At 40.8% G+C, this 13,423-nt stretch overlaps 1 protein-coding gene across 2 annotated transcripts; it reads left to right on the top strand.

Annotated features, from left to right (window-relative positions):
* The first annotated feature begins 316 nt into the window (after positions 1-316).
* MMP7 (matrix metallopeptidase 7) lies at positions 317-10,545 on the top strand. Of its 2 annotated transcripts, none has more exons than XM_006053064.4 (6): positions 317-511; positions 3,369-3,595; positions 3,681-3,829; positions 5,549-5,665; positions 7,962-8,123; positions 10,273-10,545. In XM_006053064.4, exons 1-6 carry the CDS (start codon positions 377-379, stop codon positions 10,299-10,301), a joined length of 819 nt encoding a protein of 272 aa, XP_006053126.1. In that variant the 5' UTR covers positions 317-376; the 3' UTR covers positions 10,302-10,545. The 2 variants fall into 2 exon arrangements, with proteins under 2 accessions (XP_006053126.1, XP_006053125.1); XM_006053063.4 differs by having other exon boundaries at positions 323-511; positions 5,549-5,677.
* Positions 10,546-13,423: the final 2,878 nt, after the last annotated feature.

The following is a 13,423-nucleotide window of genomic DNA, read 5'->3' as shown; positions in this document are numbered from 1 at the left end:
GCCGGAGAAAACCCTGCGCAGCAACGAAGACCCAGCACAGCCAAAAATGAATGCACAAATAAAGGCTTTAAAATGAGAAAGAAAAAAAAAAAACAAGTAGCAATTTGATTCTGGCAAAGAAAATATGTCTTCTCACCGGTTAAATTTATACAGTAGACAAGTGGGAAAAAAAATCCTTTGAAAGACAAATCCGTTGTGTGCTTCCTGCCAATAAGGGCATAATACTTCCTCGTTGTCGTTAATGAAAGATAACACACGCTTTTCAAAGCCCCGTAAGACATTCCAAACAAAGAAAACACTCAAATGAGTCACCTGTTTCCACATTCAAGGTTAAGAAGCCATATAAATTCCTCCAGCCTCCGGCACAGAACACCAGATGCCCCGTAAGTGCGAGGAGGCAGCTATGCGGCTGGCGCTGCTATGCGCCGCGTGCCTGCTGCCCGGCAGCCCGGCCCTGCCACTCGGCCCGGGCCCGGGAGGCGAGGGCGACCCGCGCTGGCAGCTGGCTCAGGTACGTCTCTGGCCCTCTCTCCCGGGCCGCCACGGACTTTCCAGACAAACTGTGCTTTGTCACTTTAATAACTTTCCCTATTATAAAGGCAATATATGCTTTAATCAAGTAGCGATTAAGTGCAGGCTCTGAAGCCTGCCCAAAGGGGATTCAAGTTCCACCTCCTCCACTCGACTGCATGGATGGACAGAGGCGTGTTATTAACCTTTGAGCTTCAGTTTTCTAGCTGAAGATACAATGATATCAATCAAATGGGGGTGTTGTGAAGCAATATCCCTGAGACATACTATAGAAATTGAAGCTTTCACGACCACTACAGTGTATTGTAACTCAAGATATGCTCATAAAGAGCAAAGCGATGCTTCTTAAGATGAGGACCCTAGTGATGGAGAGACTTGAGAACAGAAAATGAGGGTAGATGTTGCAGCTCTCCTGCTGATAAACCGATGATGATGGGTGAGGCATGAACTTCTGACTTGGTTTTCTCATATATCCAGTGGAGACAGTAATACTGTGTTTCATACCTGGAGGAGTCTAGCAAATAAATGAAGTGGTAACAATACCAGCTATCGTGTATGTAACAACTTCAGATTATGAAATACATCGTAAACGTGGTGTCATTGAATCCTCAGCTCTATCCTGGGAAAAAGAAGAAACCAAAGTAAAGTTGATTCACATCCCACATACTTGCTAACTGTAGAGACAAGAGTCAAGAACAAGTTCTGATTCAAAAGTCATGTACTTTCCAATATATTACTTAATAATTATCCTAATGTGAGTGAGGGACAGAAAGTGTTAGTGGTTCAGTCGAGTCCAAGTCTTTTTCGACCCCATGGACTGCAGCCCACAGGGCTCCTCTGCCCATGGGATTCTCCAGGCAAGAATACTGGAGTGGGTGGCCATTCCCTTCTCCATGGGATCTTCCTGACCCAAGGATCAAACCTAAGCCTCCTTGGGTTCTGCTTCAGATTCTTTACAGGCTGAGCCACCAGAGAAGCCCAAAGTGTACGTAATTATTACTTGGTAAAAGAATTGTTTATAAATTTAAGCTTTAAGCATAAGAAAAGTTGAGTTTTATCTCACACTAACTTTGACTTTTTTGAAAGTCCCTGTAATGTGTTGGATTGAACCATATGAAATTACTGATATTTGACCATTTTTAAAAAGTATTTATTTTATTTTTGGCTGTGCTGGGTCTTCGTTGCTCTGTGCGGGCTTCCTCCAGTTGCAATGCATAGCCTTGTCATCATGGTGCCATCTCTTGTGAGGACGATAGGCTCAGTATCTGTGGCACACAGGCTTAGTTGCACCCCGGCATGTGGAATCCTCCCAGAGCAGGGGTCAAACCCATGTCCGCTGCATTGGCAGGCAGAGTTTTAACAACTGAACCATCAGGGAGGTCCTATTTGACTATTTTCTTTTGATCTGAAAAAGGTCCATTTCATATGGTTCCATCTTCTGGATTCTCCAGAGGGAGTCCACTTGCAGGAGTGTTGAGCCCCTCCACCCAGGGTGCAGATTGCCAGTAAACCAGAGGGAGGTTCTCTAGTTTTAAAGGAAGGTAGGAAAAGTCATCTCAAGGATACCGAGAGATTTCTTCCAGAGGGTGTCTTTGCAAAGCTGGTAGCTCTGGAAGGGAGAAAATGAGCTATTTGTTTTTAAATCAGCGATTAACTCCCAACTGTCATGGATGAACAGCGAGTACTTGTATTGAATGAAACACAGTCCTTGGGAACAGGAAGAGAGAGCACCTTACTGCTAAGGGTACTTATGTGAAGTTCATAAACCTAACTCATTTTGATGGCACTATCACACATTAACATGATGCTGTAGGTTTTTCTGAGGAAATGGGCTTTGGAATCAGAATTGGAGTTCAAATACCCGTTCCTTTTGTTACTCCTGGGGTGACTTCATGCAAGTTACTTCCCTTCTCTGAGCCATGATTCTTCAAATGTGAAATAGGAAAGTATTGCCATACCCAAGTTCCTGGGTGGTTATGAGGTTTAAATAAGATAAGCATATAAAGCTCTTGGTATAGTCCCTGCCACTAGTAAGTACTTCATCAAGGTTCTTGGGAGGCTGCTGCTGTTGTTATTTTCATTCACTCTATTTTTTCCTATTTAGGAAAAGATAAATATCCTCACACCCATTCACTGGGGCCCTTTAAGAAATTCCCAGGGACCTAACTGCACATGGAACACACCTAAGAGAACTGCTTTACCTTACAGCTTCACAGAAAGTGTTTTACAAAGAATTTAGCTATGGAAAGAGCTCTGGCCTGGCAAGCAGTCAAGAAACTCAGGACCAGTTTGCCTACTAACATAATACGTGACTGTGGAGCACACCATTTAGTTACTATGAGTTTTGATTTCTTCACCTAGAAAATACATATATTAAATGAAATAATATCCTAATTTCCTTTCCCAGGACTAAAATGTTAAAACCTTTAACCTCAGGGGAACTGACCTCCAGAGCATCTTAGAAAGGGCTGGGTGACTTTGGATCTCCCCAAAGGGTCTCTGATGCCAAGGGCAGACCTCAGGTGCACACCTTGAGGGCAAACTGGGCACTCTTCCTGACTATTAAAAACAAGTCTATGTTTTAAAATTATACAATGGGATAACAGAAAAATAGAGGGACTCTTTTCTTTTGGCCATGAAATGAAATGGCAGTGATTCATCATCAATATTAAATTTTCTTCTCATGAATGCACTTTTGTTTTACCTGGTTACTGTGTAACTATTCTGCCTTCAAACTACTATTTGGGTCCATAGGAATCAGAGGCAAAGATGTGCAGACTTCTGAGATAAAAGAAGACAACAAACAAGAATTACAAATCAATTACTCTTTCCAACAGGACTATCTTAAGAGATTTTATTCATCTGACTCAAAAATTAAGAATGCCAATAGTTTAGAAGTCAGACTCAAGCGGATGGAAGGATTCTTTCACCTGCCTATAACTGGAATATTAAGCCCCCGTATTATAGAGATCATGGAGAAGCCCAGATGTGGAGTACCAGATGTTGCAGAATTTTCGCTATTCCCAAATCATCCAAAATGGACTTCTAAAGTAGTTACCTACAGGTCAGTTTTGCTTTGGCTCATTTTGGCAAAAGCAATATAGTCTTTTTCCTAAAAGGTCAAACATTGTTTTCTTGCTTGCTACCAGGATCATGTCATATACTTCAGACTTACCACATACCACAGTGAATCAATTAGTGGCCAAGGCCTTCAAAATATGGAGCGAAGCAATCCCACTGACGTTTAAGAGAGTTAGATGGGGAACTGCTGATATCATGATTGGCTTTGCAAGAAGAGGTAAGGAAGATTCCTTCAGGCTGATCCTGTGTGTTGTTTTGCTTGTTGTGTATATCCGTGCCCTCCTGTTTTCCAGATTTAAAATCTTTAATGAGATATAGATAGATGATAGACAGATACATCAATCTCTTTACAGATTAATGGGATACAGATATAAAGATATACATATATGTCAATGTTACTACATTTTTTTTCTAGTCCATTAATTTAGAGCCACTTTTTATAGCAGAAGATGGCAAACTATGGTCCATGTGCCAAATCCGTAAATAAATATTTATTAGAACATAGCCATTCGGTTCAGTTCAGTCACTCAGCCATGTCTGACTCTGCGACCCCATGGACTGCAGCACGCCAGGCCTCCCTGTCCATCACCAACTCCCAGAGCTTACTCAGACTTATGTCCATTGAACCAGGGTCTCCTGCAATGCAGGCGCATTCTTTACCAACTGAGCTATGAGGGAAGCCCGAACACAGCCATGTTCTTTCATTTACCTATTGTCTGTGAGTGCTTCAGGCTACAATGACAGACTTTAGTAAATACAACAGAGATCACAAAGCCCACAAATCTGGTCCTTTGCAGAAAAAGTTTGCCAACCTCTATTTTATAACATGAATCATTTTATATATGTGTGTAAGTTATAAGCAAGGTCTTCCCAAGCAGCGCTAGTGGTAAAGACCTGCCTGCCAGTGCAGGAGACATATGAGACACGTGTTTGATCCCTAGCTTGGGAAGGTCCCCTGGAGGAGGGCATGGCAACCCACTCCAGTATCCTTGCCTGGAGAATCCCGTGGACAGAGAAGCCAGGCAGGCTACGGTCCATAGTGTCGCAGGGAGTCAGACACGACTGAAGCAACTTAGCACGCACGCACATATATAAGCAAAAGAAGAGGTTACAACTTCCAAAAGCCCTAAGTGGTCTCCAAGAATTGAACTGCCCCTGTGGCCTATTGCCAACACCTTTCATGTATTTAGTAAGAAAGCAGAAAATAGAAAATTTTATATTAAAGGGCTTAAGGAGATAAAACCCATATACATGAACTGCTATTAATTACTGGTGCTTCATGGTACAAATTTTAGAGGCAAATGTTGCTCTTTTGGTCTGCTTTAATATTACACTTCCTGGGTGCTGTGAATTTAGCTGAAATTTAAACTTAAACCACAATATTGACAAGAGTGAAGAAAACCTTATAGAAAGCACTGATCACGACACTCCATGCTTTTTAAGAACCAGGTAAGTTGGATATGGCCAGATAACAGTTTGAAAATAAATTTCTCTGCATCACAAATAAAAGCACATCAAAATCTACCTTAGGAAACCTTGAGCACAGTTCTTCAAGAAACTACTATATTCACAAAGAATAAGCTAGATTTTTAAGAAAACTTACATTAAATGATATTCAATTACTTGCTGAATGCAGTATTCTCCACTCTGCAACCATGCGGCAAAGGAAAATGATCAAATTTAACGTTTAGATAAATTAGATGTGAATGTTTTTAAAGTCCTGCATCAGTAAGCTTTCAAAATGTGGAGGCTATCAGGGATGAGCAGCAGCTGTATGAAAGAAAAAGTTCCCGTGACAAACAAATACCCGAACCACCCTGTCATGTAGCTGGCTGCTTGGACTGATCTTTTTCACCTCACTAATCATATAGACTAAAAGATGGAATGACTGGATATAGATTCAGTCTTTAAAGGCAATCTCCCTGCTTTCTTTCAGCTCACGGGGACCCGTATCCCTTTGATGGGCCAGGAGCCACACTGGCTCACGCCTTTGCACCTGGGCCAGGCCTGGGAGGAGATGCTCACTTCGATGAGGATGAACGCTGGACTGATGGTATCGGGATAGGTACAGCATCCTGTATCTCTTCTACTACGCATCCTTTTTAAAATCCTGAACTTTCTATATCTTAACTCTCTCTAACTTTGATAATTGCTTTGATTAATAATAGTTATCTAGTCTTGCTAACTGCCAACCTCTGTGCTTTAAATGTGCTCATAATGTTCCACGTATGGAAGATGGAGGCTCGGGCTACAGAGTCAAGCAACATTGGCTTCAATTTGCTCTACTTCTACCAGTTAGTCACATTCTCTTTGGACAAGTTACTTAACTTCTCTGAGCCTCAGTTTCCTCATCTGTGAAATGGAACTGTAAGTAATTCCCACCCCACAGGATTGTTGTTTGAATTAAATGAGATAATGCTTATGCAATGCTTAGCATAGTGCTTGGAATATATTAATATTTCAATAAATTATAACTCTTTTGTGTATATCCCCCAAATGTTTTTTAATTAAAGGAGAAAAAGGGGCCGCTGCCGCCGCGGCTAAGTCACTCAGTCGTGTCCGACTCTCTGCGACCCCGTAGACAGCAGCCCACCAGGCTCCGCTGTCCCTGGGATTCTCCAGGCAAGAACACTGGAGTGGGTTGCCATTTCTCTGTCCAATGCATGAAAGAGAAAAGTGAAAGTGAAGTCACTCAGTCGTTTCCGACTCTTAGCGACCCCATGGACGGTAGCCCACCAGGCTCCTCCGTCCATGGGATTTTCCAGGCAAAAGGACTGGAGTGGGGTGCCATTGCCTTTTCCGGAAAAAGGGGCAGAGACTATGATATTTGGAGAATTATATATAATTCTACTATTATTTGGGCTTCCTAGTTTCCTCTAGTCACAAATAATCCACGTGCCAATGCAGGAGACATAGAGATGTGGGTTTGATCCCTGGGACAGGAAGATCCCCTGAAGGAGGGCATGGCAACCCATCCCAGTATTCTTGCCTGGAGAATCCCATGGACAGAGGATCCTGGTGGGCTACAGTCCACAGCTTTGCTGAAGCAACAGCACTCACACACTAATATTAGCCATTATTGGTCAGAATATATATATAATATATATGTATATAATATAACCCAGCCCATTGTGGTCATCATTTTACAAAGTGGGAGATTATAGACAAAACAGAAAACTAATGAAGAGAAGCTCTAGATAAATAATCCTAATTGAAAATAATGCTTTTAAAAAATTGGCCACTACCTGGCCCTGAAAGTGAAATGAATACCTGTGTTTGGCAGTGGGAATTCACCACCATAGTGATGCCTTGCTGTGAAAATCTAACCTATGTAAAACTATGACACTGCTTCCATCTCACATCTTGTGTGTGTTTTTCATTCTTCCCTCTTCCCACTCAAAGTAAACAAAATAAACTAAAAATATTTCCCACCTTCCTTCAATCTAATGCACCATGATTGGAACTCTGGCCCCTCAAACTCACACACTTGCAACTTCCTTGCTATTTGCAAAGCCTATCTATGAGTCTGAGGGAGAGAGAACATATATTTAACACACTTTAACTAATCGAAAGCAAATTGCAGCCTTGCCTGGAGGTCCTGCCCTGCAGTCATGCTTTCTCGAAACCAACTTTCTCTCTCCTGCTATTCAGAGCCACTATCATTGGGCTTCCCTGGTGGCTCAGAGGTTAAAGTGTCTGCCTGCAATGCGGGAGACCTGGGTTCGATTCCTGGGTTGGAAAGATCCCCTGGAGAAGGAAATGGCAACCCACTCCAGTATTCTTGCCTGGAGAATCCCATGGACGGAGGAGCCTGGTGGGCTACAGTCCATGGGGTCGCAAAGAGTCCCATGTGACTTCACTTTCACTTTCATTGTTTATTGAATATTCATCATTTTTCAGATATTGGGAAATTCAAGTTATTATGACAAATCTATAAGGTAGGAATTATTATCTCCATTTAACAGATGAGGAACTGAGCCTCAGCAATACCCATTAATTTGTTCAGAGTTGTCCAGCTAGTAAGTAGCTGAGCCAGGTTTCAAACTCAGGTCTTTATAATAAGCCTTTGCTTTCTGCTTCTGAACACTGCTGAGTGATTACATAAGAAGCAAATAGGCTGAAAAAAACATATTTTCTTAAAACCAGAAGTGGTGATAAAATTAAAGTACTACTTTTCCGATTCCTCTTTTAAACCTATCCCCTCATGAAGGCCTGGAAACAAATAAGAAAACTATGGAGGATTTAAAGAGTTAGGTATCTTATAGTTACTTTGATTTTGATTATCTGTTTTGATTTTATTATGCATATAGTTATTTTTACAGTCACTGTATGTCTCTCTTTGGTCTCAGGAGTTAACTTCCTATATGTTGCAACACACGAGCTTGGCCATTCCTTAGGTCTGAGTCATTCGTCTGATCCTAATGCTGTGATGTATCCAACCTACAGCAAAGAAGATTCCAAGAATTTCAAACTTTCACAGGATGATATCAATGGAATTCAGCTATTATACGGTAATATTTCCATACTTCCATAAGGAGGCATTGTCTCCTTATGGTAGGCCTGAATGAGAAAGGCTGGGAAATAGGTATTTACTTTGAAAAACACACTGGAACATATATCTCTAAAAGCCTATTGAGGGGAGAAATTTGAGACATTGGATACTTGAAATTTAATCAGACTATCTTATACTATGAGAATATTTATACTATGATTTTAAGTTTTCAGTAATATAATATCATTTGATGAAATCATGAAAATGAAACTTCAAGGGGTATTTCTTTAAGCTGCAACTCGCTCTTACTTCTTGCTCGATTCAAGCACTTTAGGAGTCTCCCCCACAGGGATGGACTGAGGAATAAAACACCTTTCCCTGTAGCTTTCCACTCCCAAGGATTTGGCCCTAGAGGAGGAAAAGTGACCTAATTTTTCCTGCCTGCATGTGTACATAGGGAAAGGGGTTAACCATAAACAGTGACTTCTTATAATTGTTAGTCATGATTGTATGAATATCCCATGTCCCAATCTACATGGGATTTTTTTTTGTTTTAATCAAGTTCCAAACTCAGTTTTAAAAAAATTAACTGATTCATATTTGCTTGATCAAGTCAGAAAGAGTATTGTGAGAAAGAAATCAAAGGACAAGGATAAAAAGCTATGTCTCCAGACAAATGAAAGATTTAATTATATAGGTATTAAATGTAAAGAGTTTATTAATCCTTATAGAAAATATAATAGTAATAGAGCAGAAAATATAATAGTAGGAATCAAAGAAGATAAATAAATCATCCAAAGACAAATTCTGGGTTCTTGAACAAAGATTCCAAGCCAGGGCTGCATGACTTCACACTTTCTACTACACAATTCAGCTGATCACTACTTAGTATGCTCTTAAAAGCAATTTGGAAAAGAGAATATATACAGAATGATATCTTTAAGTAAACAGATACAATTAAACTTTTCTGGAAAAAATGTCAGGATGATAAGAATACACTGCAAAAAGATCACCTTAGAGTCTTTGAATGTTCAGAAAAGCAATGAAAGTGCTTCCACATAATAAATAATGTAATGTCCTCAGAGGGAAATTACTCCTGTAAGATAACAGATTGAAGCTGTAATTTACTATTAATCAGCTTTTCTCAAATTGTGTTCCCAGAACACTTGGCCGACCAGACAATTCCCGCCCCTACCCAGCCCCCACCAAAAAAAAAAAGATGCTTTGGAGAAACAAATTCAAAAACCACTACCTACTGTATTTGAGGTACACGGGATGTTACAGAGAACCTAACAAACTCTCATTTAATTCAGCGCTTCCTAAATTACAACCTTCTGTGTGGAACACCCATTGAGCCCTCTCAGAATAACATTTCAAAGAAGACAGTTTGGAAAATATCATGTATTGTACCTCAAAGTTCTTATTTAAGGAGATGCTGCTGTCAAAAAAGCTCACGAAACACTGACAACTGTTGACAGTTATCACCAACAAAGTAGAAAATATTATTAGTACCTCCCCTTATATAAAACCATGGAACTCATGGATTAGTGCTTTAAATCCTATGTTTTAGAGAGTGAGGTGCCTCCAGTCAAAGTTGGAAAGAGGTAGCTTCTGGATAAATTGAAGCAAGACTTAATTATATAGGTATTAAATGTAAGGTGTTTATTAACCCAAGAAGTGATATGGGCAGAATATATAAATTCAAAAGACTGTGATTAAACTCACAAATGTAGAATTCCCAATATTCTTTTCAGGATTATAAAAATAATAGCTAAAATGCATCAAGTTTATATAGCGTACCAAGCATTTCACATGCCTTAGCTTGTTTATTCCAACAATCCAGTAAATTATTAGTGCCCTTGTTCTATAGATTGGTAATCTAATACAAAGAGAGGCTGTTAATAAGGAGTATCTTACCCAAGATCATGCAGCTGGTAAAATGGCAGAGACAGGATGCAAAAGTATCTGACCCCCAAGGCCTACACACTATTCAGTGCTGCCTTTTGAGCCTTTGGAGGTTCATCTTCAAAACTTGTCCCAGGCATAGAAAAGTGGGCTGGATGAATGAGTACCTACTGCAACACTTCTTGTGTTTTTTTAGCCTTAGGATTTGTGTGTGTGTGTGTGTTATACAATGCCAGAATGTTCTTATTTTTGTCTCTTAACAGGAAAGAGAAATGATTCAAGAAAAAAATAGAAACTTCAGCAAAACACACCTTCATTCATTGGGTTCTATGTAACCGTTCTCAACCAGAATTAATAAGCACTGTTCCTGCCTTCCATTCAACACTTGCTGCCTCCAACCTTGTATTGTGATTGGTTTTTATGTTTCTCCATTTGCGGATAACCTTGTTTACGACATCAGTATGTCTTACTCATCTATGACTCTCCTCAAGCAAGATGCACTTGGTGGATGACAATAAATGTTAAACACAGATAAATACAATTTTTATTTCTTGGTAAAACTATTCTGGCTTCCCAGGTGGTGCGGTAGTAAAGAATCTGCTTGCCAATGCAGGAGACCCCAGAGACTCGGGTTCAATCCCTGGGCTAGGAAGATCCCCTGGAGTGGGAAACGGTAACCTGCTCCAGTATTCTTGCCTGGAAAATTCCATGGACAGAGGAGTCTGGCGGGCTACAGTCCATGGGGCTGCAAAGAGTCAGACATGACTGAAGTGACTGAGTACAAAAATGATTTCTATTTGGGAGGACTGTGGCAAAAGAAGACATGCCGTACAATGAAATCAAAGGCTGAAACCAAAAACATAAGTAACCCCACCACATTATTTTGGGTGTTCAGTTGCCCCTACCTATTACCAGGTCAGGTATAGTATAATATAACCCAAGACAGTAGAGCCCAAAAGCACACTAAGTTCCCCTCACCCTTTGGGCCGAGCGCTCACTGTGAGTATTCTGGGTAGTCCAGTGCTTCCCACAAAACACATGTGAATTCCCAAGGATTTGCATTCTCATAGCCACTCCCAGCGGCAAGCTCCCCCCGGACCTGACCTCACTCCATCTCTTCCACCACAGCTGCCCTGGCCCCCCTCCTCTGCCCCACGGCAACACAGATATGGCTCACCCTCTTCTCTCTTCCTTTCTCCAAACCAGTCCTATAGACCTTGTGAGATCTGTATCAACTGTGCCGTTTTACACTGTACAAGGACGCTGATTGACCAAAACTCCATTTGGATGTTATCCTCATCCTTCACGTCCTTGATGCATCCCAGCGTCAGGAATTTCCCACCGGCCAGCGGCCTCCGCAGGCCCCAACCTCCTCCCTCGTCTCTCCTGATCTTCAGATCTCTACACCCCAGTCCTTGTAGCTTCCCTCAGAAGCTCATCTCCTAAAGTCCAAGGAGCTCTCCCTTTCCAGGCGTAGAGACTCACTACCATGTTTCTGTGGGAAAAACACTCTCCATGCGGGGCTTAACCCTCAGCAGGACACAGAACCGGAAAAGGCTTTTCCATGTGAGCTGCTCCTTCATACTCCCTACACCCCTGCATGGTTTTCTCTGCAAATGGGGGGATGAATAATTGGAACTAACTTTCTTTCTGATACAAATTATGCCACACATAAGCGCCCTGAAAAGATCTGTTATTTCACCCAATATGTATCAGTAATTCAAAACTCAGAAATACTGCCAAAACCATTAGGAAACCATTCCAAGAATACAAAAAATGAGAGGGGGAATCCACTACCTAGGCAAAATATAAGGTATATATGAATAGGAGTTCAAAGATTTTTTTAGAAACATAATGGAACAGGTCTATGATAAAAATGTAGAATAAGTCATTAAAATTCCTCATTTTGTAGATGATAAAACAGATCAAGAGAAGTTAAGTGATTTCCATCAATTTCATAGTAAACAAATGTCTTGTATTTAAAGCATTTCTTGTTTTTTTGTTTGCCAGTTTGCATTTTGCTTTGGGCAGCAGAAGACAGTACTATCTTGCAGCTGAAATGCATGTTAATTGTTTTTACCTGCCCAGCATCCTTTCACCCTACTTTTGGGGACAGGGACCCTCTTTCTCCTTTGTAGACTGTCTTAGTGAGACATCACTAAGTATGCCACATACTGCCAGGGCTGAGAAGGCTTACAGGAACCAAGTTTGGCCTCTCGGACACTCACCTGTAAACACCAGAGGCTGATTTACCCTGGCAGTGGGTTTTGGAGACACTGCCTACTCAGCCCTACACTCAGATAAATCTCTGAAGCTGCCTTGGGTCCTGTCCTACAAACATCTCAGGTATAGGGCTTCTCTTTGAGGTTTTGCAGCTGACTACAGAGCTTTCCAATAAATTTTATCTTTTGCTTCTACTAACCAGAGTCAGTTTATGCCTGTTGTTTGCAAATCTCTGCCATGGTAGCTTGACTCCTATGGTGTATGACACAAGGGCTCTGTTGTGTATCTCACCAGTCTTAAACATGAAGTTAAGCACTAACTAAGCATAGAAGCTGAATTTTCTTGTTTCTATGCAAAATGCATAAGCTCACTTCTAACTAGAAATCCTGCCTAGAAAATAAGAACCCATGTTCCTTTTTTTTTTAATTGTGGTTAAGTACACATAAAATTTACCGTTTTAGCCATTTTTAAGTGTATAGTTCATATTAAGTATACCCATATTGTTCTGCAAGAGTAAATGTTCTTACCCTTAGCGCTATTAGCATGTTCAACTGAATAATTCTTCATGAGAGGCTGTTCTGGGCATTGGATGATGCTCAGCAGCATCCCATGGCCTCTCCCCACTCAGTTCAGTTCAATCACTCAGTCATGTCCGACTCTTTGCAATCTCATGGACTGCAGCACGCCAGGCCTGTCCATCACCAACTCCAGAGTTTACTCAAACTCATGTCCATTGAGTCGGTGATGCCATCCAACCATCTCATCCTCTGTTGCTCCCTTCTTCTCTCCACTAGATGCCAGTAAACCATCCTCAATCATGGCAACCAAAGATGTCTTAAGACTTTGCCAAATGACCTCTAAGGGGCAAAATAACCCTTAGTTGAGATCTGTGAAGCTAAAGAAAATAAATTCTTATTTTAATGAATTATACGCAATGTCCCTCTTTACCTTTTTTCATCCCTTTCATCTGCTAATCCTGGGCCATCCCATGGGAAAGGAGAACCAACAAAAGATTAATGTGGCTTTGTTTTTGAGACATTTATTTGACAAAGGGACTATCATATTTTAAGGAATAAAACCAACTGTATGTTAAAACCAAAATACTGCATACTTACAGAAGTTCACAAAACTTGTTTATATTTTATTGATTACTTTTATTATCTTTTCTATTTTTAAAGTCAAATTCCTGTT

The sequence above is a fragment of the Bubalus bubalis genome, chromosome 16, assembly GCF_019923935.1.
Source record: "Bubalus bubalis isolate 160015118507 breed Murrah chromosome 16, NDDB_SH_1, whole genome shotgun sequence".
NCBI lineage: Eukaryota > Metazoa > Chordata > Mammalia > Artiodactyla > Bovidae > Bubalus > Bubalus bubalis.
Note: the sequence above shows the minus strand (reverse complement) of the source record. Positions and strands in the feature narration are given on the sequence as shown.

What these genes read in the sequence shown, in the direction of transcription:
- MMP7 (XM_006053063.4), top strand. Translation starts at nt 377, where the DNA reads ATGCCCCGTAAGTGCGAGGAGGCAGCTATGCGGCTGGCGCTGCTATGC. An exon ending in GATTGGCTTTGCAAGAAGAG is followed by an intron (nt 3,830 to 5,548) that starts GTAAGGAAGATT and finishes GCTTTCTTTCAG; the next exon opens with CTCACGGGGACCCGTATCCC. An exon ending in TGGAATTCAGCTATTATACG is followed by an intron (nt 8,124 to 10,272) that starts GTAATATTTCCA and finishes GTCTCTTAACAG; the next exon opens with GAAAGAGAAATGATTCAAGA.